This window comes from Cladophialophora carrionii (assembly GCF_000365165.1).
Source record: "Cladophialophora carrionii CBS 160.54 unplaced genomic scaffold supercont1.1, whole genome shotgun sequence".
NCBI classification, from domain to species: domain Eukaryota; kingdom Fungi; phylum Ascomycota; class Eurotiomycetes; order Chaetothyriales; family Herpotrichiellaceae; genus Cladophialophora; species Cladophialophora carrionii.
In genome coordinates this window covers 3,789,857-3,815,583 of record NW_008481816.1, presented here as the reverse complement: position 1 = coordinate 3,815,583, position 25,727 = coordinate 3,789,857, and the positions used below count along the sequence as shown (strand labels likewise).

Genomic DNA, 25,727 nt, shown 5'->3' with positions numbered 1-25,727 from the left:
GGCTGCCCCGCACTTGGCCAGGACCCTGTGAGGCTGGCACAACCGGGACACCAGGGACCCCTCCGGATGTTCCATCATCAATGCCCGCTAACTAAGCCCCTGGCCCCCAAGGTCTGCGGGAGCAACCTTCTAGGCAGCATGCCGCTAATCCACTAGTTTCCACTGCCTGCAGCTCCTCCAGGCGTCGAACGTCAGAGCGTGTCGCGCGTCACAATAATTACATGTACTCCTGCGCAGCCTGCAGTTTGCCGCCTGCTCCAACGCTCATCTCAGCCTCTACAAAAAGCGCCTCCCTCTTCTTTCCCTCTCGTTCTCTACGATGCAGTCAAGATGTGGATCCTCGACAGCAATGCGGACTTTATGCAGGGCAAGCGTATGTGGCTCAAGCCTGGACAGCGGTACCTCTTTGGTCGGGTGAAGAAAGACGGTGTCATGCTCGCCATTGATCACAAGACGGTGTCTAGACAGCATTTTACCATCTCCGTCGACCCGGTAAAAGAAGGCGATGTGGGAAACATTCTTGCTCGGACGAAGATACGAGTCGAAGATCATTCGAAGACCGGCACCTTCGTCAACGGCGAGCCTCTCAAAAAGAAGGATCCAAAGAACGAGGCGGAACCGAATCCCTCCACGGAGCTGAAGCGTGCTGAAAACTCAATCCGACCAGGAACATGCCCGTATGAGTTTACTCTTACATGGCAGCCTTGTGTGCTCACTTTCAACCTGCTCAAGAAAGAGATCAAGGCTGGCGTGCTAAAGGACAAGCAGGCAAGAGTGCGAAACTATGATATCAAAGGTGTCAGTGAATTCTCAAATCACACCACTCACGTCGTTGCCGCCAAGAGGAATACACCCAAGGGTTTGCAGGCGTTGGTCAACGGCAAACACCTTGTGACCGAGGCATATCTGGATGCTCTGGACTATGCCACCACCCCAACAACTTTGAGCCAAGATGTCAATCTATCTCCATTAGAGATCGACTTCGACGTCAACTGGCCCGACCCAAAAGACTACCTTCCTCTTCCTGGAAAGGAACCCACCGTGAAACCACCAGAGGCCTATCAACCAGATTCGGCTCGAGCCAGTGTCTTCGAGCACTACACCTTTGTGTTCTGTGACCAAAATCAATATGATAATCTGATGCCTGTCGTTACAGACGGGCATGGAAAGGCGCTAGTATTCAAGGTGGTCAACGCTGAGACAACGGGCGACGACCTCCTACAGTTCGTGCAGAATGTAGCTGGGCGCAAGTATGGCGATACGCAGATCGGCCCATCGAAGGGCGGGGTCGTCTTGGTTCGTCCTTCCATCAAGGACGACGCTCTACAGGAATGGACCAACAAAATCATGAATGAGACTGTGCTGAAGATGGATCAACGGGCCATTGACCAATCTGAATTTCTGGAGGCCATATTGTCCAATGATGCTGGAGTCTTGAAGGAGACGGTGCCATTTGAGAGCACAAATGATAGTATCATTGCGCCTGCACCGACTGCTGCTAATTCTCTTGTCTCGCTCACACCAACATCGGTCCGCACAAACGGCGTGCCCGGATCTCAGATATCAGATATCAGTGGTGCTCCCCGAGCAGATACACCACTGGCAACAAACGAAGGAGCATCAGCCGCCCAAAACCCGCAGACTTCGGCTCAGAATAACTCCCAAAACAGTCCTCCTACAGAGCCCGCTCCTCGGCCGTTCTCTATGCCTAAAATCTCGCAGGCCACCAAGTTCAAGAATTTCGACGATGGATTCGACCCGGACGCTGTCGATGATTACGTCGACGATGAGGTCGTCGAAGAAGAAGAGCCCAATGATCCTCAGGCACCACGGACACAGCCAGGGATGCAGACTCAGGTCTCACACATAAAACAAGAGCCCGTCTCGACGGCTAAAAAGAGACGACGCTCCCTTACTGAGGAGTCTGCTGATGTTTTTGCCAACCAGATTGACGATCTCCTTCCAGCTGCAACCGGTCTGAAGAGACTGAAGCTAGCGGAGGCAGCCGCCAATGGTCGCCTCGATGTAGAGGAGCCCCAACCGCAAAAATCGTCGGTCAAGAAGATCAAGAAGGAAAAGGTCATTGACGTGCGTGAAGCGGTGAGAAAGCGACTCGAGGAAGAGGAAGCCAGAAAAGATGATTCCCATCTGAGCCTACCAGATGTTGAAGACAGAGCACCTGCCAATCTGGTCCAAGTTGTAACTCTGGACCTTCCTGTCCGCGACAAGAGCAAAACCAAAGATCGTGAAAACGGAGAATACGGCTCGGAGTGGGACCCGAAATGGAACGGTCGCAAGAACTTCAAGGGATTCCGTCGCAAGGGCGACCCGCCACAGCGGAGAACCCATGCGAGAAAAGTTATTGTGCCGCTAGAGCAAGTTCCGATCAAGAGCGGCGGGTTGGGCGATCAGTACTGGCCTCGCAGCGAAGAGGACAGGGAGGTCGAAAGGCAACGGAGACGCAAGGAGGAGGCGAGGAGTCAGCGAACGACTCAAAGTGAGACGCAACAGTTGAGTGGTAACAGCGGTGGGAGATCGAAGGCCAGAGTAGTGCTTGACGATGACGACGAAGAAGACATGGATGCTTCTGGTGGAGAGGATGGTCAAGACAGGGTAATCGCGCAAACCAGCCCAGCAACATCTCGTCTGCAGCGCGAAGCAGCGGAGATCGCAGAGCACGAAATTGATCCGACCGTACCGAGACGGACCCGTGCCGCAGACCGGACTCAAGGAACCAGCGCGAATGGTTCTGACACGGAAGGCGGCGACCCGACCCAGAGAAGAATAGGAGTGCGGACAGGCAAGAGGCCTGCGAGCTCTATTGCCGACACCAGCAAGCCCAAACGCCAGAAGACCTTGCCTGTCACGAGTGTCCGAGACGACGACAGCGATGATGACGACGACATGAAATTCCGCTTTGGTACGAGAGCCAGAAGGGGCAGGGGCAGGGGAAGGGGAAGAGGAGGCAGGGCTTGAGATCGAAGTTCGATGGTTTGCCGACATCCACCTATGCACCACAGACATCCGATGAATACCCATTTGTTTCAAGCATACTCCGTCCAGCCTCACGTCCCACATCTTAGCTCAAACGCGAACCGTTAAAGCAGTCACATGTCGTCCAAAATTGGGAAAGCCGACTTCTTATCATTTCGCTGTAGCGGGTTCCAACCGTGGCGGCAACATGCCGTACAACACGTGCCAACGCCGGTGCCCTTTGAGAAAGGCTCCCGTGGTCCATGTTCTAGGAGGTCACTGCGTCCATCGTCGAGCCCCGTGTTCGTGCCCCGTCAGTGTTTGATTTCCCCGCCACGTTGGAGAAGCCTTCAATGCTGTCATCGGGCAACACGGGCTCAAATCCGATGTCGGGATCGCGACTTCTGAGACGACATTTCTTCACCTTATCTTTCCAGGCCACTTCTTAGTTTACGTGACAAGTGATTCCATTTCCTCTTGATGTGGAATAGAGCGGTTACACGTTCTGTCGCTTCGCTCCCCGCCAGCAGCAGCACCACCACCACCACTACGCGCCTCACGTCTCTCACACATCAGCTGCGACCTCCCACGGCGATCGGCAAAATGCCCCTCGTCACTTCCTCAATGGGCACCCAGAAGCCACGTGTGATCCTTGGGTTGATGACCTTTGGTCCTCCCGGCACGGAGTCGAAGGGCGGTCGAATCACCACGTTGGACGAGTACAACAAGAATCTCGATTTCTTCCAGTCGCGAGGCTACAACGAAGTGGACACGGCGCGGGCGTATATCGGAGGCGACCAAGAGGCGTTCACCCGCGAAGCGAAGTGGAAGGACCGGGGATTGACGCTCGCGACGAAATGCTACCCGGTCAACCCTGGCGATCATGCGCCGGAGAAGCTGAGAGCCAGTTTGGAGAAGAGTCTGAAAGAGCTGGGGACCGAGACTGTGGATATTTTCTACCTGCACGCGCCGGACAGATCTGTGCCCTTCAAGGACACGCTGGAGGAGTGCGACAAGATGTTCAAGGAAGGCAAGTTCGTGCAGCTCGGCCTGTCGAATTTCGCGGCCTGGGAAGTCGCCGAGGTGTGGAACATCGCCAACGAACGAGGCTGGGTGAAGCCCACGATCTATCAGGCCATGTACAATGCTATCACGAGGGATATTGAGAAGGAGTTGGTCCCGGCGTGTAGGAAGTGAGTTCTGCTTTTCCTCCGTGAACCGGAACTTGAATTACGGCATTCAGTTAGCTGACCTCGAGTGCTCCAGGTACGGCATTGACTTGGTGGTTTACAACCCGGTAAGTCCAACTTGCAGCGGCGGCCAAGCTCTCTGAGTTCCCGTTGTTCTCGCTGACTGGTGGCCATAGCTTGCTGGAGGGGTCTTCAGCGGGAAGTATAAGTCGAAATCGGAAGTTCCGAGCGAAGGTCGCTTTGCAGACTTGCACCGGGCAGGAAAGGTATGTATTTGTGGGATCGAAATCCCTACTTTTCCTTGCTCCATGTTCAGTTGTGATCATTCTATCGATAGAGGTTGCACGTGGACTGGTCGAGAGGGATGCCCCCAAACTTGGGTAACGATATCTAACACGTTTACAGATGTACCGAGACCGGTATTTCCATGACAACACGTTCCTCGCCCTACAACACATCGAACCCGTGGTACAGAAAAACGGGCTCACTCTCCTCGAGACCGCGTTGAGATGGTGCATCCACCACTCGATGCTCAAGTTTCCCAAGGATGGCGGCAACGACGGCGTTATTATCGGCGTCAGCTCGTTACAGCAATTGGAGAGTAATCTGGCGGACTTGGAGAAGGGACCTCTACCGGATGAGGTGGTCAAGGTGCTGGACGAGGCGTGGGAAGTGTACTTGAAGGGGCGAGGGCCGACTTATTGGCGGTAACGGCCAGATTTGCATGCTTGTGGTCGTCGCGTGTACATATGTGCGTGTTGCCTGGGTACTTCGATACAATGAGATCGCCTGGTCCGACTAAGCAGCGGTGCGTCTGGTACACTTCGCACGAACAGGTGAAGGGACGTTCGGTATGATGCGATTGATTAAGAAAGCCACTGGCGCGTATCATCCAGTGCTTTCACTTGGTACTGAGACGGCGCCTCGGAGACATCGACACGTCCGTAGTCTGCGTCAATGAAACAACTCTGGTCACGGCTGTACTTCACATGTTCAGTGCGACATGGCGTGCGATCTCTCGTGCGGACATTGATTTCTGGCACCCATAGTCACCAACAGGTCGTAGGAGGTGTGCAGAGCCTGCAACGAGGCTAACACGAGACCGCCGGAAAGAGTCTATTGCATATCGGGCACCACTCTGTAGGCTCTTTCGTCGTAACTAGCATAGAACGGGAGGGGTTCTTCACCGTCCAGAGGCAACGAGGGCTGTCTAACTCAGTCTGCCGCCTCATTCGCTGTGGCGGTATGCCTCCACGTTGCCTGACCTGCGTGTTTGTAACGACGTCGACTTTGTCCAGTGCTGTGGTCGAATCTGGACTGCACCAGCAATACTCGTGGATAACAGTCGGCGGCGGAGGTTGTAATTGTGGAACTGTCGAATTGTCAGGCTACTAGAGCTCGGTGCAGAGGCTAAACATTTCTTCGGCATGATTCTCAAAGCAGTGCCTCCTTGCGATAGATGGTGTCTGGTGGGAAGCAACTGGGCATATTTGATAGTCGATAATTCTCAAGCGGGAATGTTTTCGTGGGCAACTGTTATTGTCCTGTCACATTCGCCACCTGCTCCTGTCCAGCACCTTGCTTCCACTCGAATTCTACAGGTATCAGTAACAGCGCTATTGCATGTGGCTCGTCGGGCTTACTTTGGCGACACATCGGACACAGACCCTTCGATGACTCCTGTTGAATCCAGGTCAAAAGACAATGCTATTGCCGTTAGCAAGGTCTGAGGACGGAGGACACAACGTGCGCACCATATGAAACGAATGACCACACTTTCCCATGAGCAGGGTACAGTCATCGCCTGGAAATTTGCATGTAGGACAAGTGCCGTCGAACTGGACGCGACAGATGCCACAGACTTCATCCTCGGGCATATCCCATCGCCATGTGGCGACGGCGTGCCACTTCTGAATCTTGACCTTCATGGGGGCTACCTCGTTGTGCAGCTGGGCGTGTGGTGATGAAAGGCGAGGATGTGGTGATGTCAAGGTTGAAACGGTGGGTGGTACATAAAATGTATTGTTTGTGTACTGAGTATTGCTTCACATGCCTGTCGCGTGTCAAAGCGTCAATCGCCGCGTCACAACTTCCAGGTCGCCGATCCGAGGATTGGAGACTTGAGGATGGCAGGTATTGGTGTTTCGTCGTGTCCTTTGGCATTCCCGTCCTCGCTCCCACACTAGATACTGGCGCTAGTTACTCGCAGTTAGCTACAGTACGTCAGATGCGGAGTCGAAAGGAAAAGCTCGGGAAGCTCTTGAGAGGAACTGATACCATCCCGAAGATTTCTTTGCTCAGCTGTTACTCTTGCTAATCGCTATCTTCCTGCGGCTTCTGGTCCAGCGAAGTTTGTGACGATTCAGACTGCTGAGCTGGAGACAGTGGTCGACCTCTCTCAGATTCGGTCGCAACAATGCCACGATAATCTGACCTACTTATCAGCGAACAGAATGCGCGCACCCACGCCGACGGGCTTCGTGCCTCTCTGGCGCCCCGCAGCGGTTCGCCCACTGCAAAGCCATGCCCATCACATATCCTCCTTACGGTGTCGCGGCTTTTCCTCGTACCTCGTCACCCCTAAAGAGCTTGACGAAGCTTTGAAGAAAAACGCTCCCACTGCCATCTCCACAGCTCCCAAGGTCATCCCCATATGTGCCGCATGGTTTATGCCCAACGATCCAGAGAAGAGGACAGGTCTACAAGCATTCCTGAAGAAGAGGATTCCGACAGCGCGATTTTTCGATATCGATGAGATCAAAGACCAAGAGTCGGAATGGCCACACATGTTGCCGACTTGCGATGCATTCGCCGATGCAATGTCGAAGCTGGGCGTGAGGAGAGAAGACGAAGTGGTCATCTACGATACAGAAGAGCTCGGCTTGTTCTCCGCCCCTCGAGTGGCATGGACCATGCGTGTCTTTGGCCATCCGAAAGTTCACGTATTGAACAACTTCCGTGTCTGGGTCCAGGAAGGATACCCCGTCGAGACCGGGCCCCCACAAGTTCCGAACATAACCAAGTACGCCGTGCCCGCTTACAACACGGACATGGTGGTGAAGTTTGCAGAAATGAAGACCATAGGCTATGACCATGGGAAAGAGGGCTCGGAAGACATCCAGATACTTGATGCCCGATCCAAGGGCAGGTGGGAAGGAACCGAGCCAGAACCACGAGCAGGCATCAGAAGCGGACACATGCCTGGCTCTACGAGCGTGCCCTTTCAGGAGTTGCTGGATCCCGACACGAAGACGCTCCTTCCGGGTGAAGAGTTGAGAAAGGTTTTCGAGTCTAAGCAGCTTGACCCTCAAACACCTTTCATTACCACTTGTGGCACGGGGGTAACGGCAGCTATCATCGAGGCTGCCCTGAAGGAGGCAGACTTTGGCACGGAGCATGATCGAAGACTCTACGACGGGAGCTGGACGTGAGTATCTCTTGAGACCAACCAAGTCAGACCGGTAGACTTGCTAACGTGTCGCAGGGAATGGGCCTCGAGAGTGTCTCCGAGCAGTGGTTTGATTCAAGGAAAGGGCTCGGATCGAGGAAAGTCCTCCACAGAGAGTTCGCCAAAGTCTTCGCGCCTATCGACAGAGTGATATTCTGGCTTGCATTCACTGCATCTTCCAGGAGCGAGGCGCCCGGTGTTTGACTAGCAACTTGGGGCACTGGTGGGGTTGTCTTCTGTTCGTATATATCGGGTTCTTTGCGAGCATGAGCGATGAATATGACGTCCGTGGCCTCGTATTACTCCTGCACACGAAAGAATGTGAGCTGCGTGAGCGATGCCTTAGCCTGACGCTCATTGCGTCTTGTAGAGTTGTGCTCGACCGGGTTTTTCTTTCGCCTGCGGAAGACACACGCGATAGATGTCGCGATCCCATCCCAAACTATCTCCGATACATATGACTTCGTGCAGGTAATGACGGTCACCCAACCGCCTACGCCTGTCTTTCTCTTAGGCTTCTTCGTGGACTTGGTTGCGCGCTGCTGCCACCTAACAGCCCTCCAGCTTCGCGGAGTGCCTGGTAGAGTGATATGCCCGCAGCTCTGAAAAATACCGCTAAAATCCTGAAGAGCACTCTCCGTCTCCCAAAATCGACATTCCCGCCGCGGCCAACGCCGGCCGACCTTGCCAAATATCTTCCAAGATGTACAGATGACCTCTATGCCTGGCAGCGCCGCGAGCGGCCGGCTGCCGACACATTCGTCCTTCACGATGGACCCCCCTACGCCAATGGAGATCTTCACGCCGGGCACGCACTCAACAAGATTGTCAAGGACATTATCTGCAGGTCCAGGCTAAGTGAAGGCCGGAGGGTGGACTACATACCTGGATGGGACTGTCATGGGCTACCGATCGAGCTCAAAGCTCTGGAAAAGCATGGATGGGCCCGAGGACAAGGCGTTGATCCAGTCGCAATCCGTAGCGCGGCCCGGAAGTTTGCATACAAGGCCGTTGAGAAGCAAATGGCCGACTTTCGATCGTGGGCCGTCATGGGTGATTGGAAAAACCACTGGAAGACCATGCAGAAGGACTTTGAGCTGCGACAGCTGCTGGTCTTTCAAGCAATGACAGAGCACGGGTTAATCTATCGCAAGAATAAACCAGTCTATTGGTCGCCATCCTCAGGCACTGCTTTGGCAGAAGCGGAACTAGAGTATGAGGAGGATCATGTCTCTACCGCAGCACTGGTCAAGTTCCAGTTGACCAGTTCTGGACTGTCTGGAAGTGATACGATTCATGCATTGATATGGACGACAACACCTTGGACTCTGCCAGCAAACCAAGCTATTGCGGTGCACGCCTCTGTGTCATACTGTCTTGTCGAGTCGGTCACCCACGGCCTGCTGATTGTGGCTCAGTCCAGGCTCTCGTACCTACAAGAGACCATTGGAGAAGACTTGAAGGTCATCATGGACAACATACCAATTGAAACGCTGTTGCAGAGCACCTACTCCGGCCTGCAGCAATTTGGGTCCGAAGCCGCGGGCAGACCTATCGTTCATGCCGACTTTGTGTCTGCCGAGAGTGGTACAGGCTTGGTTCATTGTGCTCCAGGTCACGGCATGGAAGATTATGAAGCTTTACAACCCTTGATCAGAGCCTCTGTTGTCTCCGTCAAAGCTCCGGTCGACAGTCTTGGCCGTTTTGACGAGACAGCCTCACCCGAGGATCCCAGCGTACTCGCAGGGCAGGACGTGTTCAGGGAGGGGAACAAGACCGTGTTGGAGATGTTGCAGGCAAGCAATTTGCTGGTTCATCAACATGAATACAAACACAAGTACCCGATCGATTGGCGTACTAAAGAACCAATCATCATTCGTGCCACATCTCAATGGTTTGCCGACGTCTCCAAGATCAAGTCTGACACCCTCGAGTCTCTTGAGGCGGTTACGTTCCTGCCCGAGACAGGCAAGACGCGCCTGCGAAGCTTTGTCGAGAATCGGAGTGAATGGTGCATCTCTCGGCAGCGCGCTTGGGGAGTCCCCATCCCGGCAATCTATCACAAGAACACTGGCGAAGCAGTATTGACCTCCGATAGCATCAGCCACATCATAAAAGTTATTGATGAGCGCGGTATCGACGCATGGTGGTCTGATGCTCTTGATGACAGAAGGTGGGTTCTTCCCGGTCTACCGGGAGATGCGTCAGACTATGTCCGCGGCATAGACACAATGGACGTCTGGTTCGACAGCGGAACCAGTTGGAGCTTAATGCTTAAGGACGTGGAAAGCCAGTCAACACCGCTCGCGGATGTCTATGTTGAAGGCACAGACCAACATCGAGGTTGGTTCCAGTCCAGCTTGCTCACACATATCGCATACCAGAAGGCGTCCCAATCAAGTCCGGATCCTGTTTCCCAGCCTCGAAGGCAAGTCCACGCTCCATTCCGCGTCCTTGCGACACACGGTTTCACCTTGGACTCTCAGGGGAAGAAGATGAGCAAATCCCTTGGCAACGTGATCGCTCCTGACCAAATTGTTGCTGGACTGGGAGTTCCCGCAAAGCAGACGAAGCATAAACGCGAGGTTCATCCACTTGGACCGGACGCCCTGCGACTCTGGGTTGCGTCAAGCGAATGGACGAAGGATGTTGTCATCAGCGAGACAGTCGTCTCGTCAGTCCACAGCATGCTCGACAAATACCGTCTGACCATGAAGATGTTGCTCGGCATGCTAGCCGACTTCGACCCCAAGCTAATCGTGCCGTATGAGGACATGTCCCGGCTGGATCAAATCGCATTGCTGCACCTACACCAAGTGTTCTCCTCTGTTCGCAAGGCCTACACGGATTTCGAGTTCCACAAAGCAAATGCTGCCCTCTACCGATGGGTGACGAGCGACCTATCGAGCTTTTACTTCGAGGCTATCAAGGACGTGCTGTATTGCGACAGCGTCACGAGCGATAGGCGTGTCAGTGCTCAAACGGCACTGCATCACATCTTCACGCAGTTACAGAATATGCTTGGGCCACTCACCCCACTGCTGATCGAAGAAAGCTGGGAGCACAGTCCGAACTCCTACAAGCAATTATTAGAGCACCCGCTGAAACGAGTATGGACTTCGGTGCCAGAAGAATGGTACGATCCTTCGCTACTCGCCCTGTGGCCTCAGCTTGTTGCTGTCAACACAAGTGTTAAAGCGGCTCAGGAGCAAGCTCGGACTCGAAAACTCATGGGACAGTCGCTGGCATCAGATGTTGTCATCTACCTGGGAAAAGATATTGACATGCCCAGTCTACCTGGAGATACCTGGAAGGAGCTCCTGGTTGTATCAAATGTTGACGTCTTATCGATAGAAGGCGAAGAGGATGCGCAGCAAGCTGACAATGGAGCGTCACCTGAGACTTGGTCATACTCAAATGACATTGTCTCGCAAGACGGTCAGAAGCTTGGAGTGGCTGTTGTCAAGAGTCCTTCCAGTCTCAAGTGTAGTCGATGCTGGCAGTATGTGGTCGAAACACAGGAGAAGAGAAATGGTGAGGAAGAGGCCCTGTTGCTTTGTGGACGTTGCACCGATGTAGTAGCGGAATTCCAAGGGCGAACATAGGGACTTGCAGCTTTTTAGATACCCCTGTACCAGTACCAATAGGTCGAATCTCTGTCAAATAGCCATCATTCGGAAGCACGGCAGGACGACGGATTCCGGATCAAGCGGAGGGCCTGTAGTAAGTGCAAGCTTTGGCGTGGGGGATTCAAGAAATTGACGCCCGAGATCGACTTGCAGCTCGTGCTGCATGTTCGATCGCAACGCCACAATGCGACTTTGCCTCGATGGTCATGGGACTTTCAGAGGTTGACATACAACCCATAGGCGCACGCTAGGATGCACATTGCGGGGTTATGCTTGTCTGATGACTAAGAGCAATTGAGCACGGACCGCGTGAGGGAAAGACACTTTATCAACCACAGGTCAATTACTCGTAGCTGCTGATTGTCGGATCATGAATGGGCACAAAATGCAAGCATGCTCGTGCTGATCGGATCAAGGTACCTCGTACGCTTGAGCGTCGTCCGCAAATCGAGGCAGCGAGCATCTGGGACAAGAAATGGGCGGCTTGCGACGTCATGGAGTGACGTTTTGTGGATAGCTCTGTGGACTAGCGTGCAGCCTGAGCTGGAGTCACACGTTTCAAGGTTCCAGACTCCCATTAAAGAAAGGGTAAGCCGACTTTTGCTGACATGGAGCTCATTGTGGAGGACGTGACGCCTTAATGAAATGGCATGGCTGCCTCCTCGTCCAGTGGAAGATCTCTCTGTTGAGCAATGGCATGATGTGCATCTCTTCTCGTGCCTCAACTTCTCCTCATCGTTGGATGAAGCAGTTCTGAGGCCCGGCCGCTTGTGCATGTCTGGCGCCGGCTGAAGCCGCTACTAAGGTTCGAGGACAAGTGGCTGTCGTGGGAGCTGGCGACATTCATTGGTTCTCTCGCCCATGGGGCTATGCAAAGAGTGGCGCTAACGCCCAGGTCGATCCGCGCTTGCCCCGCATCCTGTACAAAATACGAGTCTTGTGTACATTTCGTTGACAGTCCAGATCAAGTGCAGGCATCGTGGTGAGGAGCTAGGAAACCTCTGGAGAGCTCGGAATCCACTCACACCCCCAGGGAGCTGAGCCATCTGATCACACGGCAACTATTTTCTGTTGCACGTTCTGACACCAAAGTGATGGGCCAATCATACATGTACCCTGCTCCTTGGTGAGTTGGAGTACCTTGTCGTCATCACAGCTTCCTTCTCTTGCTTTCGACCAACGACAGTTTCCTTCCTAGCTCCTCACTTGTACCACTGACTTCTTCTTTCACTGCTGCCTTGAAACATCTTTCCGTCTCATCTTCCTCTCTTGTTCTTCACAACCGCTGCACCCTCCTGCTCATACCACACAAGAACTGAAGCACGGCATATCATACCTCTCTTGGTCCAGCATTTATTCTCAAAGATTTCTCAGCAGCTGTCAACATGATTGTCAGCCCAGAAATGATGAAGACCTCCACGGCTCGAACAGCGTCCACTTCGGTGGCTCCCATCCCTACGATCGTTCCCACCCCTCCTCATATTGTCGCAGCTGGAGATGTCGGCAATAGGACGTTGTGGTATGCTCATGTTGCTTGTGCTAAAGCTGTCCATTGTTAACACAGTAACAGGGTGGTGGTCGTGATCATGGCCATTTCGTCGCTCGCCTTCTATGGCATGGCCTTCCGCGTCCCAGTGGTACGTCACTCCACACAAGCTTCTTTCATCCGCATCTAACAGCTTTAGCAAAAACGCCTCTTCCACATCATAACCGCCTTCATTACCACCTTTGCCTTCCTGTCCTACTTCGCCATGGCTACTGGCGACGGCATCAGCTTTGCCAGCTACACCGAAACTGAACATCACAAGAAAGTCCCGAGCATTGATGTTGAGGTCAAGCGCGAGATCTACTGGGCAAGATATGTCGACTGGAGCATCACGACCCCTCTCTTGCTTCTCGATCTTTCTCTGCTTGCCGGTCTCAGCGGTGCCAACATCCTTGTTGCCATTGTCGCCGATATCATCATGGTATTGACTGGTCTTTTCGCCGCCTTTGGTCAGGGCAAGGACAGCCAGAAGTGGGGCTGGTATGCCTGGGGCTGCATTGCCTACCTCGTTGTCGTCTATCAACTTGCCATCGGCGGCCGCGAAACTGTTGCTCGAAAAGATAGCAAGACCAAGGCTTTTTACGCCTCCATCGCCGGATTCACCCTGATTCTCTGGACCATCTACCCAATGTGAGTACACTGGCGATCTGTAGCTGCTCGTCACTGACAAAGGACAGTATCTGGGGTCTCTCTGAGGGTGGCCACATCATCAATGTCGATTCCGAGATCATTGCCTATGCCGTCCTCGATATCCTCGCCAAACCAGTCGGTCATGTTCACCCCTCTGCTCTAACATCTGCTGACCGGTTGACAGGTTTTCGGCTTCTGGCTCCTGTTCACTCACGACAGCATGGCAAGCACGTATGTTGAGCCTATGTCCTGAAGTTACTGAGTTCACTGACAAATTCCACAGCTCTCCTTCGCTCGAGGGCTTCTGGGCTCATGGCTTTGGCGAACAAGGCACTCTTCGAGTTGGTGATGACGGCGAAGCCTAAAGGCGCTTGCTGACTGAATCAGGTTGGTGACGAAGACTGAACCGCACAACACAACAAGACCCTTGTGCGACCCGCCTCTTTCAACCAGCTCGGCAAGTGAACATGGACGATTCGACAGGAAGCGCGCGAGATTGAAGATGGGGTCTGATGATGAATGGAGTGGTAATGATTATCGCTGCATTGATGTGATGGTGCACACTACACTACGGAATGAAACCCAACGAATTACCTTCTTATGGCTGCTTCGTATTGCTAGGCGGCATTACCGGGCTTACACAGCCTGATGGACTGATTGTACAATAAAAGCTCTCATTTTGTGGCATGGCATGACGATACACTCCAGGCTGCACGAGACACGACAACACATTTGCACTCGAAAGTGTTTGTTATCCTCTGAATGATGAATGATGTTGTACGTGACCGTTTCACAGAGTAGCAAACCTGCCCTGCTTATCGTTCGTTTGCTATGTCCTGCCCTCAGACTCGCTTGGCTGTCTTTCAAGGTGCAGACCTCTCGAGTCCTTATTAATGGCTTCTCCCAGGTCGAAATGCAGTCTGTGAGGAAGGCACGACCTGATCCTCCAGTATTCAGACGTCATATTTCTGTCAGTTGGATCAAAGTCTCTCTGTCTAGACAAACCACTTCATTTGTCTGCTCTCAGCGCCATCCATACTTGAAAGATTCCAGTACTTAGTACTCGAGTTGTGAGGAAGCACCCCGCCCTGTCGGATTGAGAGCAGCAGCCACAATGCTCATCGTCGTACTCCTCTTCTCATTGTTAGGTATCTTCCCGTGGAAGACGCCGGTGGCCATCAAAGCTGAAGCTTTGGCTACACCAGTTCTCAGGTACACCACATTTGCGGAACATCGACAATTTGGCTCTTGGCGCATCTTTGGCTGACATCATCAGCACGCCCAGCAGTACCGTGTCAGTCATACCCATCCCAGGCTGCACGACTACAGCGTACACCGCAGCGGTCCTTCAAGCGGGACCGACGAGCATCTACTACTCTCTTACCACATACACATCTTCGATTTATGACTGTCATGGCTGTGAAGACATCATCGTTTTGCCGTATGGCCACATCTTCGTGGTAAGACTGTTCCACCTAAGACCTCGCTTCACCGTTTGTTCGCGGCGACCGAGTTGGCAGAGTGCAATTGACAAATCTTTCTAGGAAGAGGTTTTCACTACAACTGTGACCGCGTCGACTCCCACCACTGTGACAAGTGCACGATGCAGCATATCCAAGGCCTGAGTGTTTCGGGTCGGGCACAATCCTTGGCGGCATAACGCGATAGATCGATGACCGGCGACGAAGAAGAAGGACAAGAATGGTGGCGAAGTAGTGAGGGCCGCTCTACTCTACTCGCATTCCTTGGCTCAAGAGGAGGTATATCGGCAAGGACTGACGGCGTCCCGATGGGTCACTCATGCTCTGATGCTCATCAGTGCCTGGAAGTGTCATTGGTTCCACAGAGAGTTAAGACAGAATGAAGAGCAGTGCACTTTCTCATTGATCGGCAGGTCTGCAGCAGACAGAGCCAGATTCGAACTGAATGTCGTTTCTTTTCCATGTGTCGCTCGTGCCAAAACCAACCATTTCAGAGCTCAGGATCAGTCATGAGACATTGCACGGAGTAACGCCCTTCTCCCTATATGGCAATTCAACATCCAAGCATCCACCTAGCCCACGCTCGACTTTGTCGCCCAAGGGTGGTAAATCATGTCGAACTCGTGCATTGCTGGTCGAGGCTGTCAAGGATGTGCGGAACAGCGACTCCCGAGAATAATGGAAATGCGTCCCGCTTGGGCAAAGGATTGCGAGGCCACTCACTCTACTGTTCCATAGGCTGATTGCTGCAAGTCGATCCCGCCGTCTAGCCTGCCACGTCAAGGATCAGTCATCTTCTAAGCGGTTCGATCCGTGCGTTTCTTAGAGGTGCGTCGCTATATCTCTGCTTCAACGAGCCGGACGGTGCGCGTCCTTTTCGAATATTCACTATTCCACAAAGTCCCCAGGTTTGCGGCACTCACCAACCACCGCATACAACTTCAGTATCCGCAGCAGCACATCACTTTGACGGCCGCCGATTATGCACTTCAGAGCTTGGATATCGTGCGACAGGCATATTGTTGATTGAGGCATGCAGTGCAGTGTCGGAAGCAATCTGCTCTGAGGGAGCAATGCTGACAGTGGTCATTCGAGCGTCCTTTGCATCGAGCAAAAGAGCGTAATTGATGACACAGCCCAAGCTTTCCAGCTCCGCGGCTGGAAGATATGCATATCAAGTCTAACAGCTGAACCTAAACTCTGACCTTAACGTAAACGTGTTTGTTGTGTCATGAAAGATGAAGGAGGCTTTCTTGATTGGGAAGGAGGACACCCCGCATTTAGTAGCCAAAGACACAGGACGAAGTACGGAGTACGGAGTTACTCGATACGGAGTCTTCGTTATGCAGCTCCATGGTGTTGATCCCTGATGCTCAGGACTTTCTCTGTCACCACGTCTGTGATCGCGGCCATCCCAAGCCCCTCCAACCATGAACGCGATGACAATATCGAAACCTGCTCCGATTGGGAAGCCATGGGCGACTCATTATGTCAGGCGGATCGAAGGCATCGCAGCCTCACACCAGCATCAACAGTATCCCTCGCCGTACCGCCGAACCCATCGAATGGGCGGGCTTCGAGCTGTGAGATTGCCAATGAGCTGACGTTGCTGGGGATCGCCTGAATCTGCAAGTACTTCCTGCTAGGATCTTGCAACAGAGGCACTGCCTGTCGCTATCCTCATCCACAACTCGCAGCTTCCTCGGATCTCAGCTTGAGCGCTCAGGCGGCACAATCAAGCTCAGTAGCATGGGACCCACGCTCAAGCAACCCCTGCAAGTTTCTCTCATTCCCAGGAGGTTGTCAGAGGGCCCCTTGCCCATACCTTCATCCCGCGGTGGCACAGGAAGTTGACAAGATCACTGATCTTCTTGCCACTTCCACCATCACCGAACAGGCAAGTCAACATCCACTGGGGACACGGAGATTTCTTTTTGACGCTGATTCAGGACCAACAACAAGACGACAATTTCTCTCGGGATATCGCGGGTACATCAGTGCAGTTCAACGAGTTCGGCCACGTGGTCAAGATATCCCTGCCAACCGACCTCTCTCAGGCACGAATCACAGGACTCCCACCGAGAACAACCAGTCAAGGAGTGGTCGGCATCCTGCACGAACTTGGTTTTCTCATTGACCCGTCGTTTGCAAAGAGATCGAGAGTCAGACCAGCCACGGACACCTAAAAGTCAGTCTTGTTCCAGGCAGCCTTCAGCGCGTGAACTGCAGAAAGGTCCACCTGTCATGGTACAGAGCTACTAGAAGCGTGAGACTTAGATTTGGGAATGGAGAAATCGCCATCTGAGCGGTGCAGCGGTTCAACAACGGCACATATAAGTGTCTCCGGCAGCTCCTCGGTGCCTCCACTCCTCGCAGCAGCTGGGCTCAAAAGGGTCGTCGGGGCGGTGGCCACAACCCGTTCGAACGGACTTCGATCTTGAGCAGTGTCCCGAGCAAGGCAACGGCTGGCGATGTCCTAAAAGCGGTCACCGACTTTAATGACAAACCACACAACGTGAAGATGGAAGCCGCGAGCTACCACGCCACCTCTGATAAAGTGATCGGGGAGTTGCACAGACTCCTCAAGGAGTACGGACCGGTGAGAGTTTCAATGTCACACCTCCTTCGAGAACCACGGGTAAGCGAGCCAAGCCACTGCCTTGTTTGAAGATGAAGCAGACGGTAGACTCGCGTGTTCTTTGAATGACAAGGCGATGGATATCTTGGGGAAAGGAAAGCTGATTGTCACTCTGCTACACTGCCCAGGTCAAAGTGTCGCGCACGGTTTATCGTTGTTGGAAAAGCTGCATCGACGAACGAAGCAAGTCCTGGAAAGAGCAGCATATATCGTTCCGCATCTACGAAAGTGGGCTCAATACGACTCTTAAAAGTCGAGGGCGACCGTGCCAAAGAAGTTGCTAGTGCCCGCACCTTCTTAAAAAGAAATCTCCACTGGGACAATCCTGCAAGACGGCGACAAAGGCCTATGGCATCAAGCTCTTGGTTCCAACGGAGATGCGTACCAGAAGGTCACAGCAATTGAGGAGTTGCAGGTGGCCATTCGGACAATCCGCTCAAAGCGCCACCTCCTGTACTACGGGCCACCTGACAAGCTCCATGGTGCTGTACTTCGAATCACCGACATGCTCAATGCAGATGCCTCGTCTAGCTACGGTTTGGACCTCAAGCCTCAACAGTTCTCATGGGTAATACGTGGCGGTTATAACAGGGTCGGAAGAGAGCGGTCCTTGCTACGCCCACATGAACGAGGTACATGGCGGTAATGGAGTTGGGGATGTTGCAATCAACGACTATGTTCGCGGCTGGTGGTGACGACTTCATTGGATAGCATCATGGCCGTCCGTCCTGCCCAGATTCGAGGTGGACGTCCGTTGGAAGCCGCCCAGCAGACCTTGTTATCTGCTGCTCGCCTGCTTGAACCTCACTCGCCTCTCTCATGAGACACGGTTCAGCATGGGTTGTCAAGCTTGTCTGCAATGCAGGCGGACGGACGAACGAAGTTCACGGCAGAGAGTGCGCAATGACAGATGATTTCGTCTGCCCTGGTCACAGCCGAGGGTCTTCTCCCCTTTATCTGGGCTTCGTCGACATTTGTGGAAACGTGCCCCGATTTTTGCTTCTCCAATCACGGCATCCCCATGATTCGTCATCCTGATAGAACCCTTGTATCCTGCTTACGCAAGGACAGATGCAAGTCTGACTGGTCTTCCGGACTCTACGATACCTCTGGTCAGTGGTGGCATGACCTCACGACGGATGGCAGATGTGTCTACTGGGTTACGAGGGCACTGTCACTATCCCATGGAACGCTCGCCGAGCTGCCTGCCGTAGAAGCCCCGTATGCGCGGGCTACAGAGTCTCTCCACTAGGGCGAGGATGCAACTGGGTCAGGGCTTGCCAAGCTGACAAACGGTGTATCAACGGGGAGCGAGCGGCTGGCTGGGCCGTTTTCCTCTTTGGTCCTTTGCCTCAGCGCATGTCTCATGCCGTACGCCGTATATGCACAAATGTTAACGGAACCAGGAGTTACATATCTGGTCAACCAGGAACCCCGGAACGCTGCGCCATGAGAGAGATCGTTGCATTCTATCGTCCAAGATGCTAAGATTACATGATGCCTAGCGGGGCAACCTTCGAGTTCGTCCTAGTTACTCAGCGAGGCCAAACCACCAAAGAACGCCAGCTGCAACAGGCCTTTGCTCGTTCGCACGCGGCCAAGGTATCTCATTCTTCGAGACAGAGACCAAAAGCCAGCCCGAAGAAGGCGCAACAGTGCGTAGCAAGAGAACCATGTCTATCTCCGATCACCAAACCCGATCCAGACCTCAGCGTGGCGGCTCTGTCCTCCCCGAGGAGCATCATCGGAGACGCCTGGTCTGATCCATTCAATGGTGGCGGCCCCCGTCAGATACCAAGCGTTGGTCGCAAGAGTCTCGAATACGTATACACGGTACTCTGGCCCAAGAACTACCCCGCCGTCAGCGGTCTCACGCTGAAATCGATGCAAACCACGTGGCGGAGGAGAGCGATCGAGGATCCTCTACAGTTCCATGCACAAGTCTTCAACGCGACCACCATGTGTTATGCCCTTAGCACCGAGCCGAGTACGATGCTGACGCTGATGGATATACGTCTGAAGCATCAGACTGCGGCGGTAAAGCTTGTCAGGAAGCGCCTTCAGACAATGAAAGGCCCGGCGCCAGAGCAGTTGATTGCGGACATTATGCGGCTGGCGGCGCAAGGCGGAGACACATTTCGTCTTTCGACTTCCTCGCAATATCCGGAGACGCCACTTGCGAACGCCTTCGCCCTGAAACCATATGGCCGCTTCGATACGAGCCTGCCTCAGTTCTCGGCGCTCGTCCAGCTAGTCAAGCAGCGTGGTGGCCTGGAGACACTGAGCGTCAGTGTCGGCCACCCTATTCAATTGTGAGTGGATTGCACCAATGACCAAACCTGCCGCGGCTCGAGATATGATTTGACAAGCGTGGAAGGATAGACATCGGTGTCGCCGCCAGGTTAGGTACTCGGCCCAGCTTTCCAATCCGAAGAGACTTCCAATGCATGTGCGACATCGAAGCCGCCAAGCTCGACGGCGAAGCCGTTGCGCTTCTCTTGACCACAGGCCGAGGCTGGCAGGTCTTGCAACAGGACCACCCCGATATCCTCAAGCTCGCGCTGTATGCGATCCGGCTCACAGCGTGCCTCGACCAGACTCACCGCCACGGCCCAGAACATCTCTCGTTAAAAGAGCTAGGGATCCTCGCCACGATCTTTCAACACGATCTGTACGAGCTGAACCCCATACTCGGAGCGGGAGATCTCAGCCGCGATCCACTTTCGAACGTCGCCCGACTCGCTCTTCAGATCTACAGCGATCTCGTCCTTTTCCCTGCCGCAGAGACGTATCATGCGAAAGACCGCCTGTGTCGAGAATTGTTGGCGACACTGAGGGAGTATTTCAGTGATGGAGCCGCTCGGTTCGACGAGCTGAAAGAGCTCGTTCTCTGGGCTGTAGTCTTGGGCGCCGTCGCGTCAGACTCCGGTTATAATCGAGATTGGTATTTGCGCAGGATGGTTGGGCTTGTAATACAGCTCGACCTCGACTGGGACACGTTCAAGACTTGCATGGAGCAATTTATCTGGTGGGACTATATGTTCGACGACAGAGTGAGAAAGGCGTGGGAGGAAGCATGGAAGCTGATTGGGGAGAGACAATCAATGGACTTGCACAAATGCTCTGACTTTCCGAAGTGGAGGCAAGTCGTCGGCCGCAAGGCGAAATGGTCCCCTGTCATGCTCAGGGAGGAAACAGGCTAGACACGGCACTTGTGAGCGTTCGAAGTCGCACAGCAACTTCCTCTATGACCCTCTCTGCGCGCGATTGGCCAAACCTCGGCCCTTTCCTGCCGGTAGACTGTCTGGATTCGAAGCCCGCCTTACCACCAGTTTATCAAAGGGCTGGACAGAAGGTCGTGAAGTCCACGCCCTTCCTGGCGAACGGCGCGCATGCTGCGAATCCATCCAACGCAGCTGCTAGGACAGGCACGGACAGGGTACACGTATGAGTGCTATGACTGCCGACGCACAGGAAGAGGAAATGCCGGCCACCTCGAGATATTAATTGGCCGCTCTGTTTCCCTCCCACGCTCTCTCATGAAGTAGATGCTGGAAATCACCCTCAACAGCGCGCAGATCGTCGGATCAGTACGTTCAGGCTGGATAGGTGCAAGTGGGCTCCCCCGAATCGTCGAGATAATTCCCGAACCTAAGTACATTGTGAGGCTCGATTCCGGTATGATAGCATTGAGTCCAGCTGAAATACTGAGGAGTGACATAACTCTATCCCGAGGCGTGAGGACGAGCTGCTGGTGCCTGTTCGCCAAACAAAGTATTTTCGCTCGCTTTGATCATTCCTCTTCCTCATCTCGTAAGTATTAATATAGCATTTAGCTGTACTCCGTACTGTGTCCATTATGGCATTAATTCTTCATCCTCGAGTGCGTGGAGATTTGTCGCAGTCGGGACGGCGGAACTTTAATCCGGAGATTCCTCGTATCCCCCAAGCGCCAGGCCGTCACTCCGCAATTGTCTGTCGCCGAATGAGAATATTGTGTCCAGCATCAAACATCTGCATCGTTTGCCCTCTCGTTCTTGGATCAGCCAGGACTTGCTGGTCATACACCCTCGAAGAGACTCGGTATTCTCACCTCAGCGGAGAGCAATTCTCTAAACATCCGAGTCGACTCAGACCACCGTATCAGTATGGACCAAGCCGCTGCGCAACCTCGAAAATGCCCAGGCTTGAATTGCGAAAACGATGCCTCGTCGCTACAATGCCCCAAGTGCAAAGAGATGGACGTGGACAGCTTCTTCTGCTCACAGGAATGCTTCAAGCGGAGCTGGGTAGGCTGACCTCTGGTCTTTTGTGAGGAAAGACTGCAATGGGCGAAGGAGCGCAGAGAATGCTAATCCGCAACCCGCGCAGGCTGAACACAAGACCCTCCACAAGAGTACGAATCCCTTGCGCAATTTCATCGCTCCCAAGGTCGTGTCTAAAGTTGATCAAGAAACCGGCCACTTCAACCCGTACCCCACATATCCTTTTACCGGCCCGTTAAGACCGGTCTACCCTCTGTCGCCGAAGCGGGTGGTTCCCAAGTCGATACCGCACCCCGAATGGTCGGAGGACGGCATCCCGCGGTATCAGTATGTGCGAAAGAACCAGATCCAGGTTTTGGATGAGAAGGGTATTGCGGGCATGCACAAGGTGTGCCGGCTCGCGAGAGAAGTGCTCGACATCGCCGCTGCCGCTGCAAAGCCTGGCGTGACGACGGACTATATTGACGAGGTTGTCCACAATGCGTGTTTGGAGCGGAATGTATGTCGAAAATCCTCTTTCCTGTGGCTGCATTCTACCCCGGCTGACCGCGTGCGACACTAGTCATATCCTTCCCCGTTGAACTACAATCACTTCCCCAAGTCGGTCTGCACGTCGCCCAACGAAGTCATCTGCCACGGCATCCCCGACCAGCGGGTCCTGCAAGACGGCGACATCCTCAACATCGACGTGACGCTCTACCACGAAGGCTACCACGGCGATCTGAACGAGACGTACTACATCGGCGAGAAAGCCAAGGCCGACCCTGACAATGTTCGTCTCGTCGAGACCACGCGGCAATGCCTAGAAAAGGCCATCGAGCACGTCAAGCCGGGCGTCAAGATCGGCGACTTTGGCGACATCATCGAAAAGCATGCCAAATCGCAGAATCTCAGCGTCGTCAAGACGTACTGTGGCCACGGTATCAACTCGCTGTTCCATTGCGCGCCCAATGTCCCGCACTATGCGAAAAACAAGGCCGTCGGCAAATGTAAGCCCGGAATGACTTTCACGATCGAGCCCATGATCTGCCTGGGGAGTTACAAGGATAAGACCTGGCCGGATGATTGGACGGCCGTGACGTCGGATGGAAGCCGGTCCGCTCAGTTTGAACATACCCTGTTGGTTACCGAGGATGGCGTCGAGGTGCTGACGGCCCGGTTACCGACCTCGCCGGGCGGACCTGTGCCCATGCCTAGGGCTGAAGCGACGAATGGAGAAGTCAACGGAGATAATGCCAAGGCATGAGCCGTGGTAGAGGTAGGGGTAGAGGGATAGGTTGATTTAGAGCGTTGAGAGGTGTTCTCAACCTGTCGTCAGCGTCAGCGCTCGCAGAAACAGCACCCAACACCCTGCACCGAGAACCCAGTACTCCGTACCACGAGTACATTCCACTGTATCACGTGATAAGGCTTCCGGAAGCAGGGGCTGGCCGTCGGTCTTTGAGAGGAGGCATCAAAAAGCACGATCTCAACGATGAATATCCTCAATGTGGAGTAAGCAACACTACAGATATGGATATACTGTCATATCGAAGTGGTTTGTGTCTTTCCAAGTCCTCGGGGATGTGTCTGTGAGTGAGTCTTTGTCCTCGCCTTCGCCTACGCCTTCGCAACAAGACTCACTACGCGCTATTGCAGTTACCTCTACTGTATGCCTGTCTCCTCGTCTAGTAGGCATGACTACTCATCTTTCAGAGTCCTGAAGTCCCAAAATGGCGGGACGAAGCACCTGGGCGGTTCCATCTAAGGCGAACCCAGGAAATTAATTGTGGACACTCGTTCCATACTCGGCACTGTATTAAAGGGGCATATCGACGTGAGATCGACCTTCTAGGCTCCGTGCAACAAGCACCCGACCGGGGACGTAGTGGCAAGAGTAAGCATTATGGCACTGCAATTGATTGTGGATGTGAACGTGAATGCTAAAGTGGAAGCGAAAGGGAAGAGACGACCAACCCGACCCGGGTTTTCATTTTTGCTTCACGATACTCCGTATACCACACTACTACGCGCGATTGGAGGGGCCGTGGCTTTTAGCTTCCTCGCGATACTGTACCTCTCTACCGCCAGCCTTTCTTATCCCTTCCTAAATTAGCTACTATGGCTATTAGCCTCCTCATCTCTTCCTGAATTGGCTTGCGAATCTGCCGGGCGTGGGCGTCCGTGTGCCTGTGGTCGAACTTCTCATACTGCTGTACTGCCTTGTCTTCCCTGTAGTAGAACTGCTTGTACCGGTGTGTTGCCCTGCCTTTTCTTCCTCACCGCCCGCGCCTCCCTCTCGGCCAGAACCATCCACATCCAAGTGATTCTGTCTCTGACTCCGTCTCTCGGCCTTGCGCCTCCCAGTACAGCAACACACGCCGCAGCATGTGCCGACCTGCATGAGGAAGCCCACCAGGTTCAGCCCCGTGGCGATCCACATGAACGCGAACATGGGCTGGCCCAGACGTGCGTGGATGTTGAGGTCCGCAGCGCCCTGGAACTGGTTGCGGAAGATGACGAACATGACCGTGGCGATGACGCTGGCGGCCGCGGTCAACAACAGCGCCCCGAAGCTGAGGATCGTGATGGGCAACTGTCGGAGAAAGATGCGTCTCGTCCGATGCTGCCAGCGCGGGTGCTTGGAGAAGCCCATCGGCGCGAAGAACACGCACAGGAAGGTGAGACACACGCCGACGATGAAACACGCGAACATCCACGCCGAGGCCAGCCTCACGAGTTCAAGCACGTCGACGACGTCGCTTGGCAGCTTGATCGACGCCCCGGCGAGCAGCTCGTTCAGGATGATTTCCACAGGATTGAACCAGTAGAGCGTCTCGGTCGGGGAGCAGTGCGTGATACCCTGCCCATTGTATCCCTCGCAGAAATTCCAGAGTCCGACTTGATAGAAATCGTGCAAGCCGATCGATTGGGCGATGCTGTTGATGAAGACTGCGTACGGCACGGACGCCGGGATGATGTTGGCGAGCTCGATCCTCAGGAAATATGTACTCCGGATGACGGCATTGTTGTTGATGTTGCCTATCAGGACGAGGATCAGGAAGACCGTCGCGAGCGTGTAGATCGTTATGGTGAAGACGCGGAGCCCGGTTGGGGGTGCTTTTGAATATCCGGATCTCTCGGCGTTGATCTCCTTGTTCGACGACGAGTCCTCTGCGTGAGGCTGTTTCGACTTTGAGCGTCCGAAGACATGCATTTTGATTGTTGGGCGGGGGAGAGAGAGGACTTTCCGACTCGACGAGGTCTGCGTTGCTGTTTACCCTTCACTCGGGGCAATCTCTTAGGTGTCTGCGATGTTCATATCCGTCTCTACACGTCGAAACGGCTACAGGCTAGACAGCTGCAGCAAGCGAGAACGAAAGCAGAAACATTGGAGATTCCGTGAAGACAGTGGTCGGTTTGAGCACAAATACTGAGAAAATGCGTAATTATGTGCAGGACGTGGAGGAATCTAGGGAGGACGTGGGCCTTGCGAGACAGAACGTCTGGGCGAGGAGCACTTCTACGACTACTCCGTACTGGTGTCCAGATTGAGCTCCAGCTCAGCCTTTGGGCCCCATATTGGGTTTTCCCATCACAAAAGTTGCACGGCACAGACACGAGCGTTGCCAGACGGGCGAGACAGGCGAGACGCTGTTGGGGTGGCACGGTGGCTTGGGCGGATAAAGCGGGTCCCAATGACATAATGTGGCAGCCTTGTCTCCACTGAGTGGGGAGATCAGAACAATCTAACCATATTTAGCAAAGCGCAATTTCAATGGCACGAATCGAGAAGCTCTTCCGATCGCCGCGTTGCCGGCACACAGACCACAAAGACCCATTAGACCCAGTCCACGATCCCAGTACTCGTACTGGGTAAACCGTACTGTGTAGGCTCTTGTCACCTCTCAACGGCCTGCTGAAGCTGGGAGAGGCTGCGCAAACGGC

General features: G+C 53.8%; 9 protein-coding genes across 9 annotated transcripts; 7 read left to right on the top strand and 2 right to left on the bottom strand.

Annotated features, from left to right (window-relative positions):
- Positions 1–330: 330 nt before the first annotated feature.
- Positions 331–2,976, top strand: G647_01358 (uncharacterized protein; the record flags this gene model as incomplete). The annotated part of the gene is made up of 1 exon (XM_008724758.1): positions 331–2,976. The coding sequence occupies one exon, from the start codon at positions 331–333 to the stop codon at positions 2,974–2,976; it is 2,646 nt and encodes an 881-aa protein (XP_008722980.1).
- Positions 2,977–3,576: 600 nt separating this feature from the next.
- Positions 3,577–4,874, top strand: G647_01357 (uncharacterized protein; the record flags this gene model as incomplete). Its single annotated transcript, XM_008724757.1, has 4 exons — positions 3,577–4,166; positions 4,240–4,270; positions 4,340–4,429; positions 4,569–4,874. The coding sequence occupies 4 exons, from the start codon at positions 3,577–3,579 to the stop codon at positions 4,872–4,874; spliced, it is 1,017 nt and encodes a 338-aa protein (XP_008722979.1).
- Positions 4,875–5,857: 983 nt separating this feature from the next.
- Positions 5,858–6,030, bottom strand: G647_01356 (uncharacterized protein; the record flags this gene model as incomplete). Its single annotated transcript, XM_008724756.1, has 2 exons — positions 5,858–5,870; positions 5,918–6,030. 2 exons carry the CDS (start codon positions 6,028–6,030, stop codon positions 5,858–5,860), a joined length of 126 nt encoding a protein of 41 aa, XP_008722978.1.
- A 586-nt stretch (positions 6,031–6,616) lies between these two features.
- G647_01355 (uncharacterized protein) lies at positions 6,617–7,762 on the top strand (the record flags this gene model as incomplete). Its single annotated transcript, XM_008724755.1, has 2 exons — positions 6,617–7,590; positions 7,648–7,762. The coding sequence occupies 2 exons, from the start codon at positions 6,617–6,619 to the stop codon at positions 7,760–7,762; spliced, it is 1,089 nt and encodes a 362-aa protein (XP_008722977.1).
- A 439-nt stretch (positions 7,763–8,201) lies between these two features.
- Positions 8,202–11,216, top strand: G647_01354 (isoleucine-tRNA ligase; the record flags this gene model as incomplete). Its single annotated transcript, XM_008724754.1, has 1 exon — positions 8,202–11,216. One exon carries the CDS (start codon positions 8,202–8,204, stop codon positions 11,214–11,216), a length of 3,015 nt encoding a protein of 1,004 aa, XP_008722976.1.
- Positions 11,217–12,625: 1,409 nt separating this feature from the next.
- On the top strand, positions 12,626–13,781 carry G647_01353 (uncharacterized protein; the record flags this gene model as incomplete). Its single annotated transcript, XM_008724753.1, has 6 exons — positions 12,626–12,759; positions 12,811–12,877; positions 12,926–13,416; positions 13,464–13,551; positions 13,601–13,647; positions 13,700–13,781. The coding sequence occupies 6 exons, from the start codon at positions 12,626–12,628 to the stop codon at positions 13,779–13,781; spliced, it is 909 nt and encodes a 302-aa protein (XP_008722975.1).
- Positions 13,782–19,032: 5,251 nt separating this feature from the next.
- Positions 19,033–20,738, top strand: G647_01352 (uncharacterized protein; the record flags this gene model as incomplete). The annotated part of the gene is made up of 2 exons (XM_008724752.1): positions 19,033–19,847; positions 19,913–20,738. The coding sequence occupies 2 exons, from the start codon at positions 19,033–19,035 to the stop codon at positions 20,736–20,738; spliced, it is 1,641 nt and encodes a 546-aa protein (XP_008722974.1).
- Positions 20,739–21,683: 945 nt separating this feature from the next.
- Positions 21,684–23,046, top strand: G647_01351 (methionine aminopeptidase, type I; the record flags this gene model as incomplete). Its single annotated transcript, XM_008724751.1, has 3 exons — positions 21,684–21,824; positions 21,907–22,299; positions 22,363–23,046. The coding sequence occupies 3 exons, from the start codon at positions 21,684–21,686 to the stop codon at positions 23,044–23,046; spliced, it is 1,218 nt and encodes a 405-aa protein (XP_008722973.1).
- An 870-nt stretch (positions 23,047–23,916) lies between these two features.
- Positions 23,917–24,996, bottom strand: G647_01350 (uncharacterized protein; the record flags this gene model as incomplete). The annotated part of the gene is made up of 1 exon (XM_008724750.1): positions 23,917–24,996. One exon carries the CDS (start codon positions 24,994–24,996, stop codon positions 23,917–23,919), a length of 1,080 nt encoding a protein of 359 aa, XP_008722972.1.
- Between the last annotated feature and the right edge of the window lie 731 nt (positions 24,997–25,727).